This window comes from Drosophila miranda, chromosome 4 (assembly GCF_003369915.1).
Source record: "Drosophila miranda strain MSH22 chromosome 4, D.miranda_PacBio2.1, whole genome shotgun sequence".
NCBI classification, from domain to species: domain Eukaryota; kingdom Metazoa; phylum Arthropoda; class Insecta; order Diptera; family Drosophilidae; genus Drosophila; species Drosophila miranda.
The window spans coordinates 11,359,280-11,382,003 of record NC_046677.1 but is presented as its reverse complement, the minus strand read 5'-3'; the positions used below and the strand labels follow the sequence as shown (position 1 = coordinate 11,382,003).

Sequence of the window (22,724 nt, the reverse complement as noted above, 5' to 3'; positions counted from 1 at the left end):
CGGGGAGGTGGAGATGGAGTTACTTATCTGATTTGTTTGTGGTTCGGTTTTGCACTTCATTTTTGTGCGTGAGGTGCCACAAGGCAGTGCACCAAGGATCCATCAAGAAGAGATTGCCGAAGATAGTTGACTTTTCAATTCCTGTCAAGGTTTGCTGACATTTTAATTAGATAAAAAGTTGTGGATCGCAGCAGGCATGTAAGCAACACTCCCACTACCCTCGACATAAATACCATATATTCCAGTAGGAGGAAAATTAGAAAAGCGGAGCATTCGAGCTTCGACTGGTCTAACAGGATGCTATAGGATTCACTGGTGAGTCATGGTGAGCTATGTAGAATAGCTGCAAGATTTGTTTTGAAGATCCTGACTTCCCTTTGCCTGTCTACTGCCAAGTTTTACCCTGTGACTGTGATTCCGTATTTATTTAACATTGTGTTCCATTTGGCAAATAGGCAGGAATTAATCAGTTCAATTTGATGCTTCATTGACTGAAAATACAATACAATATCCCGCGTACCGTTAGAGTGCGAGTATTCATAGAGTTAATTAAATTTGCGGCTGGTGAAAGTGAAATGTAACGACACTCGATGGCGGACATACGGAATTGTTATGATTGTAAATAACATTTTAAAAATATATTCGTATCGAAAATTTCGACCCCCTTCCCCCCGACCGTGCTCTGTGACGGTCAGCGGTCGCTAGGGTGGCGGTCGCTGGTTTCTCTGGATTCTCTGGTCACACATGGCGTATGAAATATGCCCCGCATTGGCCACAGGTAAAATTGTCACGTTTTTAATTAAACGTGCGCCGCCCCAGTAGAACCAACAAAACGTACGAATAATCAATGCCATTGGCACTGCCAATAGTCCGTGCGCGCAACAAAACAAAATTAAATTATAATTACACAAAAAAAAAAGATTGAAAAATAAAAATAATGCAAAAAATGAAAAGTTATTTCGAGTGCGTGCCTGAAATCCTGTAATTGACGCGGCGCCAGGATATCATACAACACACCATACCACCAGAATGGCTGGACAACCTGTTGCAAGTCCTTGGGCGTTGGAAAATGTATTGCAAATCCCCAGAAATAGAATATTTAAATCAATTGATAGGAAAAGTTGGGGCTTTAAAGTGAGAGAAAGATAGACCAGAATCCTTTGAATTTAATTGTAAGTAAATTCTAGATATTCTTTATTCGTAAACTTTTGTTCTTCCTTGATCTTTTGCAGATTTGTATTGATTTTCTATGTGTTTATGATAGCCCAAACCACTCCTAAAGTTGAAATAGATTTTGAAATCTCTTCCTCCAATGGGAATCATTAATTCATCCCCTTGTTTTGTATCCTTGAACTTTTCGGAAAACGTCACGCAATCTTACGCGTAAACTTTAAATTGAACAGCTGCAGGTTCGCAGGATTCTATGAAATTATATGGCAGAAAAGTTGGTATTTTTAAATAACAATAGTAGCCAATGATTCGCTTTATAAGAATCTTTTTCACCTCAATTAAATGAACGATTTAAATCTATTTTAAAGTTCTTTAAAATATAGTTCATTACTTTCCACTCTTTAATTTACGTTTGTTTTATTTTTAAGCTCACAAAGTGGAAAGTTTTCGGTTTTATCATTGGGTTTTGTGACCCTAATCCCCGAATAGGAACAGTGAACCCATAATAAAACACACACGCAACCCGGGCACGCCCCCTTTTTGACAAGTCATTTGGCAGCTCGTTGCGGAAAAAAGGGCAAACTTAATTGGTTTTCCTTTGTCGTTTTTTTGTGTGTTTAATTTGAGAGCCAAGATGTTGGCAGACGATACACGACAATTAGGGATATAAAAAATCATTTCATTATGTCTATCAAGCGGTGGGACCGCCGGGGACCAAGAGGCAGAGACGGAGTGCCTGAAAGCGATAAGTTTTGATACCCTTTTAGTTTTAGGGTATATTATATTAAGGGAAAGATATGCAACATTAGTATAGGTTTTGCAGTATAGCTTGTCCGCAGAATAAGAGAGGGAACTCTTATGATTTTTCCTCTTTCTTCCAGTAAAAAGCAGAGCAGACGAGGGGCCTTCTTTGGGTACCGGGTATCCCTTAGTCGGGGTTACTAGATTGTAGTGCTTTCTCTGGTTTTTTATTACACCTGAGCAAGGTCCATGCAGTTGTGTGGTGTGGGTGTATCTGTGTGTGGTTTGGAGTCTCATTAAAAATGGAAGGGCCGCTCATTAACTGGGCCCTGAAACAACTACAACTACGGGAACAGGACCAGGACCACGACCACATGACCGGGGACACTCCACAGATAGACACACACAAAACAAACGATTTTTGAACGAACGGCAACTTTACGCTCAGACACCCATAGACGTGTGTGCGGGGGAGTATCTATATCTGTATCTGTGGGTGTGGGTGTGGGGAAGGGAGTCTCTGTATCTGTAGAAGGACTATCCGTATGCGTGTGTGTCTGCGTTATAGGGTAGTGTTTTAATTACCTTTTGTCCTGTCGGCGACCAGAACCAGAGAGGACCAGCACCGTTCGACTCGTTGTTTAAGTAATTGTTTGTCATTAGTTAAAATGTTTTCATTTTGCTTCAGGACACCCAGAGGTACACTGAACAAAACAGAAACACCCCTGAATCTAGAGCCTTTTGAAATCTCTGTTTCGGGCAGAACACAACACACGTTGCTCGACTCGTCAGTAGTCTACTAAACACAACGAATCTATCATCTTAAAAATTGATATAAATTTTGTTTAAAATTTGTTTTATTTCTGGTAAAATGTTCCCATTCTTGTGCCCTCTAATCTCTTATCTAATCTAATTGATTTTACGCAGATAGCTCTCGGAATGGCTTTTCAGGCACGTCGGGACAAGATGGGCAAGTTGGTCGATCGTCAGGATCTGTCGGGCCGTCGTCAAAATTTGCACGAGATGAGCGATGAGGATTCGATTGCTGGCTCCAATCGCAGTGGTGCACCCACTGTTCGGTTTTTGGGACGGAAGAAGGTTGTAATGGACGCCGAAACGAATTCGGACGAAGAACAAGACACGGACACATTGTCGCATACGTTGGTGGGGCATCAAAAGGCTGGTGATTTTGATAAGTTCCTCAACGGCGATAGCGATTCTATTTCGAAGTTCTGCCAGGAGCTGGAGGAAGAGGAAGCCAGAGAGAGGTTGGCGGGACTAGCCCTCGACGCTGACGACGTTGAGTCCCTACTGAATTGCTATAAGGATTCACCAAGACCGAACGGCGAAGGGGGCCTGGAGGAGGATTCGCAGAGTGTATGTTCGTGCGAGAGCGGCACCCTTGGACGGGCCGAGTCCATTGGCGATTTCTGTGACATATTGAATCCCACCTTTATTCCGGAAAAGCACATATCCGTTGACAGATCGCACAAGCACAAGCCCCATAGAGATGCAGACAGTGCGAGCCTGAGCTCGTACAATAGCTGTAGCCTGGGATCGGACAGTGGCAGGAGCTACATCCGAAGGAATGCAACGGAGGAGGACATGCGGCTCCTTGAGGCCAGCTCAGGTCGCGAGCTGATGACCAGTCGCACCTACAACATGGATGCCTCCTCGCAGTCAACCTGCAGCTGGAATCGGGCCTATGGCCCTGCCTTTCAGGCATCGGAGGGGCGAAGCAACTATTTGCCGACTCTGAGTTTGATCAGCCGCGACTCGGAGTGCTCCACCTTCTACAAGAGCCTCGAGGAGACGAAGGAGCGCGATAGCCTGAATTTTGAGAAATGGAAGCAGCACAAAGCGGACCAAATGCAGAAGAAGCTACTGGCCGCCAAGCGGGAGCGAGAGCAGCGCCAAAGAGAAATGGCCGAGCGGGCTGAGAAATCAAAGAAAAAATTCGACGAGTGGTGCCTCCGCAAGGAGCAGCAAAAACTGCGCGAGAAAAAAAGCCTGTTTCATGTCAATCAGACGACCCGTGGCGGGTCGCAGCGGCCCGCGACCCTTCGGAAGGAGACCCCAGAAGAGGCCAAGGAGCGAATCAAGGAATGGGAACGCCGCAAGATGGAGCAACTGCAGCGGGAGCGCGATCGTCTTCGTCGCGAGCGCGAACAACGGGTGGAGGAGGAGAAGAAGCGCATAGAGCTGGCCGAGGCCGCTTATACAAAATGGATGGAGACCATTGAGTCGCGTCCCATGCCCGTGCCCCTCAACCAGGGGTTCGCGACGCTGCGGGGCACTGTCTCGGACATCTTCATTAACCCGAACAAGTGGGAATCCAGCACTGATCCCTTGGAAGACGATCGTTGCCTTTAAGGGTCCGTCCCGAAAGATTTATAATTTTTGAGTTAACTATTATATTTTTCCTTTGAACCCTATAACTACAAATACACAAAAAAAAAGCTATTCAAATCAATATTGAATTATTTTCCTATGTTTAAAAAATGCTTCCTTTTTTCCATGGAAATATCTTTCTGTCAGTGCACTTGCCACATGCCCAACTCTGGCAATTATAATTGTTTTAATTACAGAGCACAGACAGCACATACAAGTGGATATTTCCGTCCGAAGAGCCTTCAATGCCCAATCCTTTGAGCGAAACTTCCCGCCATATCACTTGGCAGAGGTGTATTGTGTATTGTGATATTTTTAGACATATTTCCGATACTTTCGGACGGAAACAAAGGCATTAACCTCCCTGTAATCGTAGATTCCCACCGAAAATCCTTCCTCCCGCATTATGCGGTTGTCCTTTCTGGTCCTATTCCCCCAATGTTTGTTTCATTACCTTCTTCTATTTTCAACTCATTCTGTTGCGGTGTTTGAGTCAATTTGTGTTTTTATTATTTATTTGCCAGGTCCACGGGGAATCGTGGAAGCCCTCCTTAATTAAGCTCTCCCTTTTTTTCCCTCTAGCCACCCTGGACATTGGACTTTTATTTATGCAATTAACCAAAGCCTCGTGTAATAAAGTCCGGTTGGGTAAAATCTTTGATTAATTGTAGTTTTGTTTACACGATGAGAGCGCAGTGTCCGACATGATTATGTGGGCTATATGACAGGTCTTTTGGGGGGGCTTTTCTCTCATTTGGTGGGGGTTTTTCTCAGGTGATTAGGCCCTTTTTGTTGGGCCTAAGCTCTGGCAATTTGTTAACAAGTTTTGTGGGCCTGGTTAATCGCTTTTGTGGGCCCTCTCATCATTATCATTATCTTTTGAGCGCCAGCTAATGATTGCGAGTGGGGATTTGTGGCACAGCCATTTGCCAGAATCGCATGTAAATTGAAAAATTAAGTGGAGTCCTTTGTGGGCTATTGATTGAAGAAGATTCTGGTTTGATTCTCTAGAATGAGTAATTTGTCCTCCTCTGAAACATTGTCTAAGTAACAAATTGATGCTCGTTTTCCTCTCGAAGCAACTTTGGAATTTTTCCTCTGCCGGGGCCATAAACTTTAGTACGAAATCGTAAAATTTAGGGACCAGCCAACCAGCTCTAAATGGAAACCCTACTCATACGATGATGGCATAATCACAGCACAGACTTTCGAATGACACAAAATGTTAATGCGATGTGGAGATTTTTATGGCCTGGGCCTGGGCCATAAATTAAGGAACCATTTCAAGTCGTTTGACTTTTTCCATCAGTCGACCATTTAAATTCATTTGCAAAGCATTTAAATAACAATTAGGGATACGCAAGGACATACACACACGCTCAGAAAATAAAACAATTATTGTAACCCAAAAATGTATGCAGATTAGGACGAATTTGTGGCTTTGAAACATTTTAAATGCAAATCAAAATGCCGCAAATAATTGTAATAAATAACCAGGAAAAAATACGAATATTCGAAATGATTTTCCTTCACCACGCAGGCGGACAAAAAGGGGACCAAAAGAAAATTAATAATAAATCTCAAAATGCTCATTAACTTAATTACTGTGTTTATTTTCATTGCCCTTCCTGTGTGCGGCATTGTGTCCCGATTTAACCTAAGTTTGAATACCTCGTAATTGTTGTAGAAGGGTATATTGTATAAAGACGAAAGTGTTTCCCATTCGAAAATAAATAAACATGAAAATTGGGATCCATTTGAAGAAATTTTAGAAAACAAGTGGCCAAGTTTTTCTTAATATCTTCCATGGATTCCATTGTAAAGTATTGCCCTGTCGAGACACTCCTCTATAACATTATTTTTTGTGTTGTTTCTCCCTCATCATTCCCTCGGGTTTGCTTTCCCTTTTTGTGTGTTGAAATGCTTTTCTTTTGGTGCGTCACGCAATTTTTGTGGCTCTTTTCGAATCTCCACCGCCCCGGGGGGCTCTGTTGAAGAACTCAACGCTGAAAAAATAGCCTCAAAACATGAAGAAATTGCGCGTCTTTAACCTTAATGTGTATTTAAGTAATGTTAATTGTGTGCAGGTCCTGCAGGCAGCTGGCATACGCCACCGTTAGCTGGCGCCACTGCGCTGGTTTCCTCCTCCTGTGGCCGTCGGTCCTCATCCTGGGGACAAATTTTTCTAATTATGCTAATATAGAAATTCGCTTCGGGTAGCGTATCTAAACCTGTGCTATAGGTACTATAATTGTTGCCTGTTAATTGAATTTCGGCGAAAATTGTGAGCAAGCAAGCAATTAGATATGGTGTTTGAAGGGGGCTGAAGGAGAGTACTATTTGGACAAATAATTGTATACAATATAAGGGATTGTTAATAGAAAAAGAAGGCATTAGACTTTTCGGGTTAGTTTAAACAAGATGTTTTCTTAACGCCTCAAATAAACACACATTCAATCATTAAATATTTATGAAACCAATCTGAATTGATTACACGAATGAATATACACACACACACTAGTGTAAAACAACATATTCTTGCAATTTATGAAGCGTCATTAATTTAAAATATACTCCACTTTCCAGGGAAATACACCACAATTTCATAAATGTACGCTTTAAATGGCCTTCATGCGAGTATCGTGATACTTTCACAGGCGGAAAAATGATCTCTTTTGACCGCACTCAGGTGATGGTTTTTTTCCAACGTACATATGTACATGGAGCCAATGGACCCCGTAATGCCCCTTAGCAGTTTGACATTATTAAAATCGAAACTATTTGGGTCAGTCGGTGGGGGGAGGACCGTCGGGCGATGGCTTTTGGTTCACATTTGCCTCCCGAGAGAGGTAAATGCATATTTACAACATTTTAACCTTGAGATTTATATGCATTATATGCAAAAATGTCTGTCAGGGCACTGCCGCTCGTTGTCGTTCTTTTTTTACCCCAGAGAGAGGGAAAAATCCATGAAAATGCACTAAAAAAAGGGGAGCAAAAAAAGGAGCCAACAAGGAGCTCACGTAAGCCCGAATGGTGCTGTGGTTGCACCTGTTTTGGCATGTTTGAAAATTCCTGGAAACAAATGTAATAAAAACTACTCGTAATACACACGCTCACAAATACATATAAATAGATATATATGTAGGTATGTATGTATATGCACGTTCACACACAGACATCGGGCGAGGTGAGGGCCTTTTATTAGCCAGAGCTTTTTGAAGAGTTCTCCCCGAGAGTTGTGTTTTCTAATTTTGGCTTTGCTTTGTTCGTACGAGTAGTATTTTTTCGGTTCTATTCGGTTAGGGGTTTCGTTTCGTTTGGTTTGGTTTGGTTTTGCGTGCTGGCCCGCACTTAAAGTTCCTTCTAATGAAAGCTTTTTTGTATTTTTTTTTTGTTTTATTCCGAATTTGTTGCCACTTTTAATTTGATTTTTTTAGAGTCCAGCTATACCCACAGAGTATAAGTGTGTGCTTGTAATTTATGCGCTTCTTTGATGGGCTGGCTCTCTTTAAAATCAAATCTCAGCTCAATAGTCGGGCATTTAGTGGGGGTTGGAAATGATTTGCCAAGTCGTTAGGCGAATAAATAAAAATTTAGAGTTCAGTTACCTGTTATATAAGTTGTAATTGTTGGGTGGAAGGATATCACAGAATAAACGGCATTTAAGTGTGAACATTGCTATGCTATTGGGAGTGGAGGACAGGTGCTGCTTGGGAATGGTTTCTTGGGAGCCAAAAATGGTTTCAAAATGAGACCAGTAGATACTTTCCAGGAAGGGGATTCATGAAGGTACAAATTAAACTTATAAACTCTTGAATTTTCATCATTTTCTGGTGGCATTTGGTTGTATCTTCAAAAAATAGCCATATATCTTGAGAGATGCTCTTTCCTCTGGGCTTGTTTGTTATTTGAAATTCCCCTTCAAATCATTAAAGTTTTCCTCGTGGAGCCCCATTCAAAATGCAACACCTTTTGTTGACTTAACGCTTAAATGTTTATTTTTGTTTTTCATATTTATTTTATAAATATTCCTGTCCATTTACATGTGATGCTTACATTACTTAGATATTCATATATATATATACTGCATATATATTTATATGATGTATATTTTATGACAATATACTAAATGTAACTCATACAATTTTCTTTTTTTTAACAATTCAATTTTTTGCTGGAAATATACACGCTGCTTAATTTTAATATTTTAATTATAATTCATTACCACTTAAAAGTCGGATTAACACGAGCTTTAAATTTTTGCAGCGCACTTTAAGCTGTTTACCGTTGGTTTTTCTTTTTGCATATATATATGTATTTGTAAATAACGCGTTTTTGTTTTTCGATTTAATAGTATTGATTGTTTGTTTGAAACAAATACGAGTATGCCCAAAAAATGATCGATAAATGTTGTTTTTAATTAGTATTTAATATGTTTAGCATGCTTCAGTAAATGATATGTATGGCGTTTTTTTTTATTATTGAAACATTGTTTTTAAATATGAATTAAATGGGGTTGAAACTCTTGGATAAGGTTCTAAAGGAGTTTAACTATGGATTCATTTTGGAGGGGATATTTTCTGGAACACAGCCTTTTGCTGAGCTTGTATTTTTGTGGTAATTTTTTGTTGATAACTTTTTGAGCATTTGGCGGAGGTTCTTTCCTCTTCCTTTTGGTTGATATTTTCATTATGGTTATTTGAAGTATATTTCTTGTCTGCTTTTATCCTTTCTCCATCCTTCCATTAAAGACTAATTTCATATTAATATTTCTGATAAATTATACACCTTTAGGATTTAATTAAATTGCAATTAACTATTACTTTGCACACATACAGTCTCTTTAATTATGCCCACACATTTTTGGTTTATACAAATTTTATAATACATAATAGCCCGTCCTAAAGATATATACTTACAAATTTCCTTTGCATTCCCTTGCTCTGCTCTATGTACATGTGCAGTAATTGATTTGCATATTCGATATTATACAATGGATACTTGTACTATGATTAGGGCTAAGTCTTAAAATATTTAAAGAATTCTCAACAGCTCAACATGCACGCGTCTCATCGGGGGAAATTTAGGAAGCCTGGTTGACTTAAAAGCTAACATCGTTCTGATACTCGTACTATATATCTTCGAGTATATGTATGTGTAATGTATAATCTGGTTGACAAACAAACTTTAACTAAAGACCGACCCGACCACATCGCAGCCATAAATCAGCACCAAGTAACGTTTGGCATTGACAAACTCAATCATCATCGCAGCTCCACAGATTTGTGCTGCGACTCCAGTGCCAGCACCAGCTTCAGCTGGAGCATCAGCTTCGACTTCAGTTCCAGATTTAGCGGCAAGTAGTCCATGCTCGGGGTGGCCACAGGGCTGTCAACTTCGCGTCTGTGTCAAACATGTGTCTGTGTTTGTGGCAACAATGGCAGCTGGGTTTTTCGCATCATTCCCGTCGCCGTCGCCATCGTCGCCACCGTCGTCGTTGTCGTTAGGGCCAGAACCAGGATGAGAAGTAGCCGGTTCAGGGTCTGGTGCTGAACCACTGCCGAGGACGACGCCCCATACATGCTGTCAATGCTCTCCGCACTGAGACTCAAATCGGCTGTGTGGGGTGGGGAAGATCGTATGAGAGTCGTATGTAAATGGGTTGGCCATCTAGCGGACGGGGCGGAAATTGGCTAAATCGTTTGACTCGAGGGCCAACCGATGTGATTAGCAGAGATTTTCGACAAGCTTGTCGCCCCAAAAAGACACTAGCGCCAAAACCTTAAAGTGTTACCTAATTTTGCAGAATTTAATGGGTCGTCCAAGGTGTACTCCTCTTCCTACGAAAATTTTCTCGTGCCCCTCAATTAAGCTATAAAAATAACCCAAAGAAGTACGAGAGTATTTTCAACTTTTCGACCACACAAGAATTTATTTGATTGTGGGCCCCAAGTATTTACAAATCATTAAATTGCCATAAAGCCAAGCCGAGCGTGTTTATTGATATACAATTATTATGGCCCCAAAGACCCCGACTAAGAGCAAGGAAAGTTTCACCTGCGGCGTGCCCCAAAAAGTATGCTATGGTTTTTTGTATTGGCACAAGCTTCTCTTTTTGCCTTCTTCTCTTTTGCCGTTTTCCTTTTCTGGCAAATTAGTGTGAAAATCTGTTAAACAGGGAACGGGGACCTGGGATTGGAACTGGCACTGGGGTCCCTTTTTTTATGGCTTTGCTGCCGTCTCAAGTGGCCTGTTATGCCCCCGCTGCCTCCGGAGCCCAAACCACAAGGAAAATACTTGAAATATGGCCCATAACCCTAATCGGTGCCCTGCACACCACACTCTTTCTCGCTTTCTCTCTCTCTTACCTTTTCTCTTGCCAGGATTCTCCATATCCTCGCCGCTGTGCTCCTGTGCCCGAGCCGGATGATACATTTCCGAGCTTTTCGTCCGCTTTTTGCCTGTGCAATGGAGAAGAATTATTGAATTGGGGTTTAGTCGGAGTAGAAGTAGCAGCAGAGGCAGGTGTATCTTTAAGTTACTCTGTTGGTCTTAATGCATATTCATAATAAACTTGTCGCTCGTTTGTTGCTTTTCAATTTCCATTTCCATTTCTTTCACTCTCTGACCTCAGAGAACCGCAACCCATTCCGAGTCTTATTTCGCCTCCATCCGCCCCGTGTTGCAGCATTCACCTGATTCGTGGCGTTGACGATTTGAAACGGATTTGCATGCCGAATGAATTATTTATGGGCTTTTTTCTCTCTCTCTCTCTCTCTCGCTGTTTCTTTCTCCGTCTGTTGTCGCCGGCTTCCAGCTTTATATTTCCCTGGGATTCCCCCCCCACAGCCAAAAGTGGAATATTTTGAGCTCATCTTAAATTTATGCCAAGTGGCTATTAAATTTTTTCTTTTCTCGCGCTTTGTTTCTCTGCTTAGAAGTTGCTGCTAAGAGGATTCATTCTCTCGCAATGGAGTTAACACTTACCCTTGTGTCGCGCCTCAAAGTTCTCCACATAATTGACGGCATTGGGCGGTATTCCTGTGGGCGTTATCATAGGGGTTATCATGAGCGTTAGCACATCTATTATCCCATCAACGGGTTAGTTATACTCACTGTACAGCTTGATGGTGCCATCCGTATCGCCAAGGGAGTTCTTGGCCACACATCTATAGGCCCCAAACTCTGCCTGCGAGAGGGGATTTATGTGCAGTTTCATGGAGTTGCGGTAACCACCAATCTCCGTGACATTTGCCGAGTATTTGCCACCTGACAACGGGGTTTTTCATTTGATTTTTGGAGTTAATATTTCATTAAAATAATAAACTAATTAATATTTAATTGAAATTTTGCGTTATTAAATAATTAAATGCATGTCACGTGCAAACACAGCCTGGCCCCGAGTGTACGACGAGAGAATGAGGGGCAAAAAGTTTTACCAATGTTGCTGACAGGCATACAATTTATGCACGAACGCATGTCACACCAGAGGCCAGACACAGATACAAATTCGGATACAGAGCAGGAGTGTGGCTCGGTTTTTCTGTTGTCAATTAAAAACTGCCAACAAATTGTAAATTAATTTCATTTCCATTTATGACAACAATGAGGGGAAAGGCAGGGGACTCTGCGAGAGTTTTCCCGAGTCGCAGACTATCTGTTTTTTCTAAGCTTTCCCACGAGTTCCCAGACAGACTCGGGAAACCACAGGACTGTGGTCATGTCTGGTACTCTCCTCTCCATGTGTGTGTGAGTTTCCGTGACTAAATCAGCTAATTAACAACTTTTTTTGTGTGTCTCTGTCGCGTCTGGTTTTGCACTCAACGGTCATCCATTCGTTCGTTAGTTAGTTTTTTGGGGTCGGCTTTGATCCGATGGGGAAACGTTTTTCCCATTGGATTCGAAGGCCACCGCCAGCGCCAGCGCTAGAGCCGGAGGAGGCTTAGTGTTAATGTGTTTGTCGTCGGATTATGGCATTTTTAATGTTAATTCGCATATATAGTTTATTTAATAATTGAATGACACTATGATTCATTAAGGTTGTCTCACCTGGCGGCACTATCTCTCCGCGTTCGCGTGTCCAGTAGTTAATGGACTTTGGATAGGCCTCCGATTCGCATTCCAATGTCACTCCTTTGCCCTCGACGGCGCCTATAAGCTGGTTCTGTACGGTGATCATTGGTGCGACTGCGAAAAAGGAACTCACAGATAAGATATGTTTAACATACATGGCTGTATCTTTCACTTACAATGCACAATGAGAGTTATTCTCTTGCTCACTGATGGTGGAACGCCATTGGAAGCTATGCAGAGATAGGCACCCATATGCTGACGCTTTACATTGGGTATTATTAGATCGGTGCCTTCAACGCTGGGAACTGCAAAAATAGGAAAGCACTTGAGTAGTTGTGGAGTTTTAGCTTATGCTGTACCTAAATTGTTTTTTAAAGCAGGAGACGCTTAACTAAAGCCTCCTGTTCGGAGCAGCAGCTTCCAAAACCTCTTTAGATATTTCCTATAACCTCTTCGTATAATGTTTAAGCGAGTTCTCTTAAATTATTACGCTCCCACTGCACACACGCACATACACTTGTAACCTTCTTACTTCCAATATTACATTGCTTCGACCTTTTCTTAATCTCTGTCCAAATCGTCGTCCAGCGCTCAGCATCGGTTCTCATAGGTAGAGTTTGACACAGTACTCGTAGCAGTCGTTGTAAGACCCTAAATTAAATGTGGAGTCAACAGTCCCTCTACTTCTAGGAACTGCACGCAGATCAGATTGAGTTGCATGTGGCGTTTGTGGTGGCAGCACTAAAAACTTATGTTGGATATCTCTCTTTTGACTTTTTAGTACAACTTTTAGAGAATGGCCCCGACACCTACACTCGACTCGTAATTACATCATAACTACAAATGTATCTACCAAATGCTCATGCTCCTCCTCCTGCCGCCGCTCCTCCATGTAATGATAGTTATTACATTTGCCTAAGCTCCGCACTCAACGAGAGAGGCAGTGCCACAACAAAAGTTGCATGCAACAGAGCAGAGCCCCCTCCATTCATGGCTCGCTATTGGTGACTTTTTATGATGCTGTTGGCTGGGGCATTCGGCGGGGGCCGGACAAACATCCTGTTCTGATAGTCGAACATGGCTTATATAATATAAATTGCACAGTGTCTGGGCTGTGGGTTTAAGCCGGCAGCAGAGCAGACGATGATATGGATAGGATATACGATTTCCGACCCCCTTCCCACCATCCCAACCATGGTCACAGGGTGCACCGGAAGCGGAAGTTCTGGCTAGTTTGCGCTTGATATTGTTAGAGAGGTAGTTTGCGCGGAAAACGGAGAGCTTGCGGGACATAATAATAAGCTGATTTTTCGTTTATTGATTTGCCTTTTCGACCTGCCGCGAACTTCGACTCACTTATTAGCCACGCTGCTCTTTTCTCCCCCTCGTTGTTGTTCCTTTTTTTTTGTGGGTAGGTTCAGGCCCGGTCATTAAACGTAATAGCCTCGAAAAACGTGTAATTCGGTTCAAGCCCCCGACATGGCCATAGCCATAGCCATAGCCATAGCATTAAAGTTTACTTTTGTTCGGACGATTTCATTTCATTTCATTTCGAAGCAGCAGCAACAACACAAACCAAATAATCAAATTTCAAATGAAAAAGAAAACTTTCACCAGGAAAAAGGAGGTTAAAAACACAGTATGAAAATGTGACAGAATCGGATGTCGAATGGGGAATACACTAAAGGATCTTTTAAATCCTTTAAAAATAAGGAGAGGGATACATATTATCTCAAGGAATTATATATATATATTTTCCCTCATATTAGTGATAAATATTCGTATCTTTATCTAAATTGGCTCAAAAAATCGAAGAATTTGGCTGAAGAATTATCATTAAAATCAATACTGGTTTATAGAATTAATTTGTATCAAAATCTTTTCGGATATATAAGGAAAAACCACTTTCTCTATATGAAATTCCCTCAATTACATTATAGCAATGTTTTATCCAGAGTCTCTCTCTCTCTCTCCTTCCACAGTTAGTGCTCAAAGAGCCTTCAGCCCCAACAAAGTTTATAATGTTCCCTGTCTCTTGCTTTGGTACTACCTCCAACGAGCACCTATGGTACGAGTGTGTATATGAATGCGAAATAGGTCCACTCTGCGGACAGGAAGCAGACTCGTTTGGACGATGGCCCGTTCCGTTTCGAATTGGGTGGCAGACATTTAAGCCTCGGCGAAAAGGTCATTTCGCCAAGCTTTTTGTTCTCTTTATGCTGATTTTTTTACACCCCTATCCCATCCTCTTGCTCTCTCATTTGGTTGTGTTTTTATTTTTTTCCTGTTCACGGGTTTTGGGGTTTTTTTCATGGGCTTTTTCCTAGGCCACCTTTGATTTCGAGTCGAGTTTGTTTTCACATCGTTTTTGGTCTTTCGTGTGGACTTTGATGGGGCTCGGTTCGGCTACTTTTTTTTGTAGATGCTTTAAAGGATAACTCATGCGAGGCCATTAATAAACACTGGGAGATTGGCTTGGGGGGTCTGGAAATTATTTAAAATGTTTGGCATGCTCAAATTCCATAGAGAAGTCAACATTTCAGGGGATGTTGATATTTTTATGTATTTTGTGATGTATAAAAAACAAAATTTCCTTATGCAGAATATTCATTGACTAAAATTAAATTTTTTTATATATTTAAAAATTATTCCCCTTATTGCGCTGAATAATGTACGCTCTCACACACTGACGATCTTGACATAATTTATAATTAATATTGAATCAATATTGCATTGAACGGGGTTACTTTATGAATGAATCGGTAAATGAATCATTTTCCATATGCAGATGAATACAAAATGAACTCATATTTCGATAACAGAATTTTCCAAATTGAAAATGTTTTTGCAATTTTCCAACTCCTCTCTAGACTGTCGAACGCGAACGAGAACGAACACACTTCAAGGCCAATTAGTAAATCTGGCCCTGTTCCACCTCCATCTTTCATCCCGACCCGAACCGACCCTGTGCGAGGATATGTGAGCCCTCCGAAACACTCTCTGGTCCTTAACCATTTGCTAATTCTGTCAGTCAGACGTCATCATCATCATCATCAGCGGGCAAAACGGGCGAAAATTCTCGCATGCTGGCCACAGTCCTGTAGTCCTCCCATCCTACTGGTGCTATGCCACGTACAGGACGAAGGCCTCCTCCCACACCTGCAGGTAGGTGCACTTCTCGGCTTCGGGCCGAGACCAGAGCTTCAGAGCCTTTGGCTCTGGCAGGCTGCCGGCAGCGGCTGCCTTTTTTGTGTAAGAGTACTCCACTCCACTCCGCAATGTTGGATGGCAGACCTCATGCAGGCGGCCGATGCCGATGCCGATGACGGCGGCGGTGGCGGCGGCGTCCACAACAACAGAAAAAGTACTTACAAATCAAGAGAGGCGGATTTCGGAGAGGGTTCGAGTAGGGGTGGTCGATGAAAGGGGACGTTTTTTACAGTCAGAAAAATAAGCAGATATTTGTTATTAAATTATCGGCTTTAGATTTTGATTTAGAAAACCATATTTTGTGCTGCAAAATTAGATATCGTTTTTATTAGATTGAATATCGATACAGAAATCGCTAAACTATCAAAAAACTAAATTTTTGTAGACCGTCTTTTGTTTAAAAAATAGATGATTGATTTCTTTATCGGATAATATTACTTCTTCTTAAAAATTCCCGATGGAAAAGATGTAAAGTCTTAAGTCCAGCAGTGTATATCCTATCTTTTAAAGACTACATCAAATATAGAATGGTGCTAGCTATTTAATGGTCAAACTAGTTCGATGTTTTTTATTTAATATTTCTTCACATACGGAACCCTTAATAAATATCATGCTAGAATCTTGTCCTATTGCCTCTGATTTCTCTGAGTGCTTGAACCGTAAAACCGAAATTCGAATCCCAGTAACAGTACCAGGAGTACCAGTACCCGAGCCCAGAACTTACCCTCTTCTCCGCTGGCCAGCTCGATGGGCACTCCACTTTCACGTCGCCATGTAATTGTCGGCTCTGGTGAACCGGTTGCAGCGCATTTGAGCGTCACGTTACTGCCCTCGCGAACGACCATGTCCGTGCTTGTAGGATAATCTAGGATATCCGGCGGTACTGCAGCAGCAACAAGAGCAGCAGCAGCAGGAGCAATCGGGTTGCAATCGAGGTCGCCAGACGGTTCGTCGTGGTAGATAATGTTTATAACAAACATTTAAAAAAATATTGTGAAAGGGAGAAAAGAGAGAAGAGAACAATAAAACAGAGTATGAGCTGGAATCGTTTTAAATGATTTAAATATGTAATTTTTCATTTAAATAATTTGCTTGAATTGTGTCCCTTAGCGGTGAATCGTGATTCATTTTTCCTGCCTGCAACTACCGAAAGATACTCGTGCTCGTACATTCCCGCCTGTGGCTGCCTGTAGCTGTAGCGAAACGTGGGAGTACATGTGTGAGTATATGCGCCTTTGTTTAAAGGACAAACTTTTCACATGTCCTGAAAATACAAATTATTACCGCGGCCACACTGGTAAGAACATATAGAGAGAGAGAGAGAGACGGTCAACGGTGAGTGAGAGTGAGGGAGACGGACACCCATAGCGGACACCCACAGCGGACAACCTATGAACCATGAAAACGTAATAATGCCAGGAAGCGAATGGGGTCGTGAAGGGTCACACCACACGGATGGAATGGAATGGAATGGAATGAGATGGGACGGAATGGAATGGCGGCCTCTGGTGTGTGGTCTCCGGGTCTCTGTATGCATATAATATCCCGCAATTATGTGGTTGGTAAATGACCAAAAAATGTGCTGGTGTTGACAAACAGCTTGTTATAGTACGGCAGCGAGAGAGGGGCAGGCAGTACGGGCAGTACGTGGCAGTACGGAGCGGAGTGAGTCAGTGCATGGACAGGACGCGTCTGTGTCCTGTGGTGACCACTGGACGGTCATTAAGTGGCCAAGGTTAGGGGCGAGTGCGAGAAATGGCAGCTGGAGAAGGTGTGTACAGGGAATAGCAGACATAATACCGGAAAATCAAGACAAGAAAAGGTAAATGAAATTGTTAAAGATATACCAATCTACAATACGAGCTCCCCGAAGCCGAACTCCAATCAGATCTAAGCCATTTCAGTTGTCGTGTCAGTAGATGTTTTCCTCATTAAAAACGAAACAATAAAAACCCGCGAATGAAATTGTGTGCAAAAATCTGAAACGAGGACATTGCATATGAATATCTCATCAGCTTAAATGTCAGGAATGCCGGGCGCCTGGCCCCTCTATCGTACGCTATCGTATATATCCTGCCTACCTGCCTGTCTGTGTGTGTGGCAGAGTGGGAAAAAGCAGTGCGGAGACCCAAAAGGTGAGAGCGGTGTCGCTTCCTCTACGGTTTGTCGTCGACTATTTAACTGCACTTGGTCACGAAAATCATCAGAAACGACCACCGTCCACCATTCACCAATACGCCAGGCCACCATCGTCCGCCATCCGCCATCCGCTGGCTCGCAACTCGAACGTTTCCCGTTGCCGTTTTTCCTGCCTCTCTCTTGGCGCTTCGGGCACCCCTTTCAATATTGCACAGTGGTAGAAGGTGTAATTTATAATTAGTAGATATTAGTGAAATGGTACAGAAGAGGAACAACATTTCGAGGAGGAGGATTGTTATGATCTTGAAGGCAGATATATTTTCTATAACATATCATTCCCTTTCCACTCTTTCACTCAACATATGAGCTGTCGCTATCCCTCCCAAAGTATCTCCACCATAGGGCACTACTTTTCACCACATTCCCAATGATCCTTGCGCCACTGTCTCATGCCCACTGATTATCCAGTGCAAATACACACAGTTGATTATAGTTTTTCGTGTTTGCCAGTGAATGCTACGCCGACTGCAATGGTGGCTAAAATATTTAGCGCGTTGATTTAGATTTTGCCAGCGAAAGGTATTTAGGCACAGCACGAGTGGCGGCCGGCTCGTAGCGCGTCCCCCATGCGGGGCTACTGATGGGGCAGTGGTAGGGCCCGAAATGAACCACAAATGGACAACCGAAAAGAGGCCCAAGCCCCCACCCCGCCGCTGAACCACTTCCTCGGGTGAGAGGCCCGTGAGAGAGCATTTCTTATGCTGCCTCCGCATTCGCAGTGCCGTTTTAATTCAAAATCAACAATTTCTGCGGTTCAGTGGACGGTTAAACATGTTTAAGCAGTCACAATTGAGAGCTTACGCCCAGGGCTAGCCACCGTTGGGTCCTGTGCGCGAGTACGTTTCGGCTTTTGACTCCTTCTGGCGGTTATTATGCAGCGGAATCCCTCTCCATTGGGTGTATGCCGGTGGCTCTTTGTCCTACCGGGGCCCCTCGCTGCTGCGATGCTGCTCTCTCTTCTTCTACGTCCAGCGAAAACGTTTTGTTTTGTGTGATTTTTTGTTGTTCTGGATTCAGGATTTTTTTTAATATTTGTTCCTGTTTTGTTCCGTGGAATACTGTTCGAACAATGAGGGAGAACGAGAAGCAGGCCGGGGGCAACGGGGCGTATGATTGTTTGACTAACCAAATGAAAAAGGCTGAGAATTGCTAAGCCCTCCCATTGCCTTCATAGACTTACCCACAACATCCAGGTAACCCATCTGGCTTTTCATTGGATCCGTGTTGATTTGGCACATGTACCTGTAGGTGGAGTGGAGTGGAGAAAATTGTACATTTGAATACTGACTGCAGTCGCATCACTACTAGAACTACAGGCATCCTGTTGGCCTGGTCTGTACTGTGGACTTACCATCCTTTGTCCGACTCTTTGATGTCTCTGATGCGCATTGTCCAGGTCTTGTGCTCGGAATTGGCAATGCCAATGCGTTGGTTTTTGGTTATTACATGGTTTTGTATGGTCAGAATTGTCTGGGTGTCGACCCGAAGCCACGCCACCTGTATGATAAAGAATTTTGCAAACATTTAATGAGAGTAATGGACAGGACCAAGACTTAGAATGATAATCAAGGATAGAAAGGCGGAAGATAGGGATAAACCATTGTGCTTTCCACTTGGACAGGACTAACGATGAAAACTGGACTTATAAACTCTCTTATAAAGCCTAGCATTCGGTCTGCCACCTGTACAGTAAATGAATTGTTATATGATGTATTTATGGTGCATTTGAATATACGGAATTAACCATCTTTCGCATTATTAATGGTTCATAAAATCAGGGTTGGGGCCCAATCTAAAAGCAGGGCCTAATCTTCCACATAATTGATATTTATAAGGGACGCTAACTAGCTTTAGCCGCATTCCAGCGACATCCATCAGATAACTCTTATCTGGCATGCCACCAGAATCCCCAAAGCAAGTCTCACGTGAACCACAATAAACCGAAATTGAACCAAATTCTGGCGCATGCAAAGCCGTTCAATTATATACAGCAAAAAAAAAAACAATCTATTCCCAGAACTATTCAAGAAATGTACTCTTTTCCCCCACCAAACCAACCATCGTAATTGTACAATTACCCTGGTAAATTATTATGCGATAAAGCACGCAGCTTGTAAGCTAAAAAGCTGAAAATATTTTGTATATATTGTATAGGAAGGGAGGCGCAGGAGAGGACAGGAAACGAGTTGCATGTGTAAATGAGGGAACCCCAATTCTCATTTCGCCCCCTGACATGTCAACACGTGAAGGTATTCCAAGTTATTTTCCGATGTCACATAATATGGGAAAATAGTTTCCCCCATAAATAAATTAAATGAGGGGCTAATTTACAGCATTTGTCGTATCGAAGGCTAATGAATTATTTTCGTTTAAATTGAATTTAAGTTTGTTTCCCAACACACACACGATGTCAGCATAAAATAAGTAATTACACCCAAGTGCCTGCTCAATTATCTTTGAGCGGGAACATCGCTTAATTGTCCATGGCACTGACTGAGGGTTGGATATCCGCAGCCACATCCACATCCACGTCGCATCCCCCGTTCTGTGGCACATCCCCAAGCGTGCCGCACCTTCCAACCCCCCGTGGAGTGTCCGTAGGATAATGCTTTCTGCACTTCAATGGAGATGTACGTCTGTTACCTTTTGGGGGGTGCCGCTCCCCCAAAACAAATACAAATGCAAATATACAAATACAGACAGGGATAAAGGACCCTCGTTCTCCTTCGGCACTCGCTTAACACGTCCTCATTCATATTTCAATTACTTTTTATGTGATTTTCGCTTTTGTCATTCGAAAAGCCCCCACCCGGCCCCCGGCCATATCCCTATTTATGTTTTTATTTTCACTTTCATTTCCACTTCCACCGCCATTCCGAGATTTGGTCTTTGAGATTACCCCGACTTGGGGGACTGGGAGATCTGATTCCAAGTCTGTCTGGGAAATGGTAAAACCTTAATGAATATTAATGCGACCGGCTGGGGGTTTTGTGGCTGCTTATTGAGTGTGTAATTGAGTCCGAGCTGGAATCGGGAGCGGAACTGGAAGCCGGAACATCTGCCCGAGTTTGCTTATTTGACATTCGGTTATTAACAGGATTTGTTCTATGGCGGGATAGGGAGATGTATAGGGATATGCTTCGTACCTTATAGGGTCCCAAATCCTGGACGACGCATGTGAGGAAGGCATCACGTCCCACGGGCGCTGTCATATTCATAATCGGTGAACTAAATTTGGGATCAACTGTAATCGAGAAATGTGGCATTCGATTGGTATTAGAAATGATTGCCGGATAATTGGAATATAATGGAAGAAATCACAGCAAGGGGATTGGGTTTTATAAGGGATGAATGTATAAGAAAAAACAGAGAAAGATTGGCATAATATATATGTATGTATGTGTTCTTGAATAAGAGACAAATGGGGATTTAAAAACCGGTGGAACTTACCTATGGCTTCTGGCGGCACCTCCACTCTCTGCATATGGCATTGCTGGCACATTAGGATGACAACTAGGAGCACAACTTTGATGGCATTAGCCAATCTGAAGCCATTAGCCGGACTCTGGCATTGTCTGGATATTGTATACATTTTTGTTTTTGGAAGTTCACTTTTTCTTCTTCTTTGATTGAGCACACGATTAGTCGCACGAAACCATTTACTTGTTATAGTTATTAGAGCGCCAACTGTTTGTAGAACGATCATATTAATATGCAAACATCACAGAATAAATGGGGAAAAAACAGGCTTGTTATGCCACCAGAAATCCCTCACACCTTCCGCAGAGAAAGGATCAGCCTGAGTGCGGCAACGACCGCGCCGCGTAATTGGCAGTCATTAGCGCCCATCGCCCCTCTCTAATGGCATCAGCTTGTGGGAAAGTTCAACAAAAAGTACTTGAAAACAGAATCAAAAACTGCTGCGAAACAATGGTAAACAATAATCATGATGCCTGGAGGGACGGTGGGGACGGGGTGGGACGGGAGGGGGGCGTTGAAAATTCGCCAAATTAAAAAGTTTCAAGTTTAAAGTGTGGGCCCCCAGACTGGTGCGGGCCCTTCTTCCTCGCCGGATGTTTTGAGGCAGGTTCATCGTACATTTATCTTTTGCCTGTTATTCGAATTTTGCTGGCGTGTTCGGTCTGTGTAAATTGTGCTGGCGAACAGCTGCCCTGCCCTGCCAGAAATTAAGTACGAGCCGGCAACTATCTTTTTACCAAAGGTGTTGCATGTCCTCTTCCAGGACTCCCTGCTCATTTCATTTCATTTCATTCTCATGGCATTTAAGCATGGCCAGAGGCCAGAGGGCCAAAACTGTTTATGGAACGGAAATGAAATGTTTCGCTGGCTGCCGCTGACGCTGCTCGTGTGTGGCCTCGTAAATAAAGCATAAAATCGTGCATCGTTTGTGTGGCAGGAGAGGGTCTCCCGTCTCGTCTCGTCCTCGTCTCCAATGAGTCCGAAATAGTTGCGCTTTATGTCAAAGTTTACTTATATTGCCTGCTTTTAGGCGTCTCATGTATGTGACAAGAGTTAGGAATACATTCTACAGAGGCTCTGGTGCAATGCAGTTGTAATCACACTTTCGTTTAAGGTCTAGGTCCTGGGAAAAACTACTAAAGTTAAGAGCTAAGCTAGGTATATAAACTTGTACTACTGAAATGTCTTATATCTACAAAGGCATTGGTCGCTGTTCCTGATGTATTTAGACCTATATTTTTAAGCTGTTTCACAATGAAAACACATTGAATCCGTAGCTGTCTCTGTCTACCCAAATCCTTGCCCAAATACTTTATTAACTTTCTATTCGACCATGAGTCAGACAACATGCAAACGATTCTGCCTTTCACAAGGAACGAAGTGGAAGGAAAAGCCTACTTTCTGGCGCCCACAAACTGACAGGAACAATTTTAAAATGACATTTCATTAAAATTCTT

General features: G+C 42.6%; 2 protein-coding genes across 5 annotated transcripts; one reads left to right on the top strand and one right to left on the bottom strand.

Annotated features, from left to right (window-relative positions):
- Positions 1-216: 216 nt before the first annotated feature.
- Positions 217-4,384, top strand: LOC108164255 (stress response protein NST1). 3 transcript variants are annotated; one of them, XM_017299892.2, is made up of 2 exons: positions 217-315; positions 2,839-4,384. In XM_017299892.2, the coding sequence occupies exon 2, from the start codon at positions 2,851-2,853 to the stop codon at positions 4,282-4,284; it is 1,434 nt and encodes a 477-aa protein (XP_017155381.1). In that variant the 5' UTR covers positions 217-315; positions 2,839-2,850; the 3' UTR covers positions 4,285-4,384. The 3 variants fall into 3 exon arrangements, with proteins under 3 accessions (XP_017155381.1, XP_017155380.1, XP_017155382.1); XM_017299891.2 differs by lacking the exon at positions 217-315 and adding an exon at positions 2,670-2,777; XM_017299893.2 differs by lacking the exon at positions 217-315 and adding an exon at positions 2,676-2,777 and having other exon boundaries at positions 2,843-4,384.
- A 3,266-nt stretch (positions 4,385-7,650) lies between these two features.
- On the bottom strand, positions 7,651-21,497 carry LOC108164184 (limbic system-associated membrane protein). Of its 2 annotated transcripts, XM_033393839.1 has the most exons (11): positions 21,238-21,494; positions 20,934-21,031; positions 19,139-19,284; positions 18,968-19,029; positions 16,313-16,471; positions 12,555-12,683; positions 12,355-12,492; positions 11,422-11,574; positions 11,293-11,346; positions 10,674-10,766; positions 7,651-9,922 (listed from the first exon to the last, which is right to left on the bottom strand). In XM_033393839.1, the coding sequence occupies exons 1-11, from the start codon at positions 21,491-21,493 to the stop codon at positions 9,714-9,716; spliced, it is 1,497 nt and encodes a 498-aa protein (XP_033249730.1). In that variant the 5' UTR covers position 21,494; the 3' UTR covers positions 7,651-9,713. The 2 variants fall into 2 exon arrangements, with proteins under 2 accessions (XP_033249730.1, XP_033249731.1); XM_033393840.1 differs by lacking the exons at positions 7,651-9,922; positions 10,674-10,766 and adding an exon at positions 11,141-11,235 and having other exon boundaries at positions 21,238-21,497.
- Positions 21,498-22,724: the final 1,227 nt, after the last annotated feature.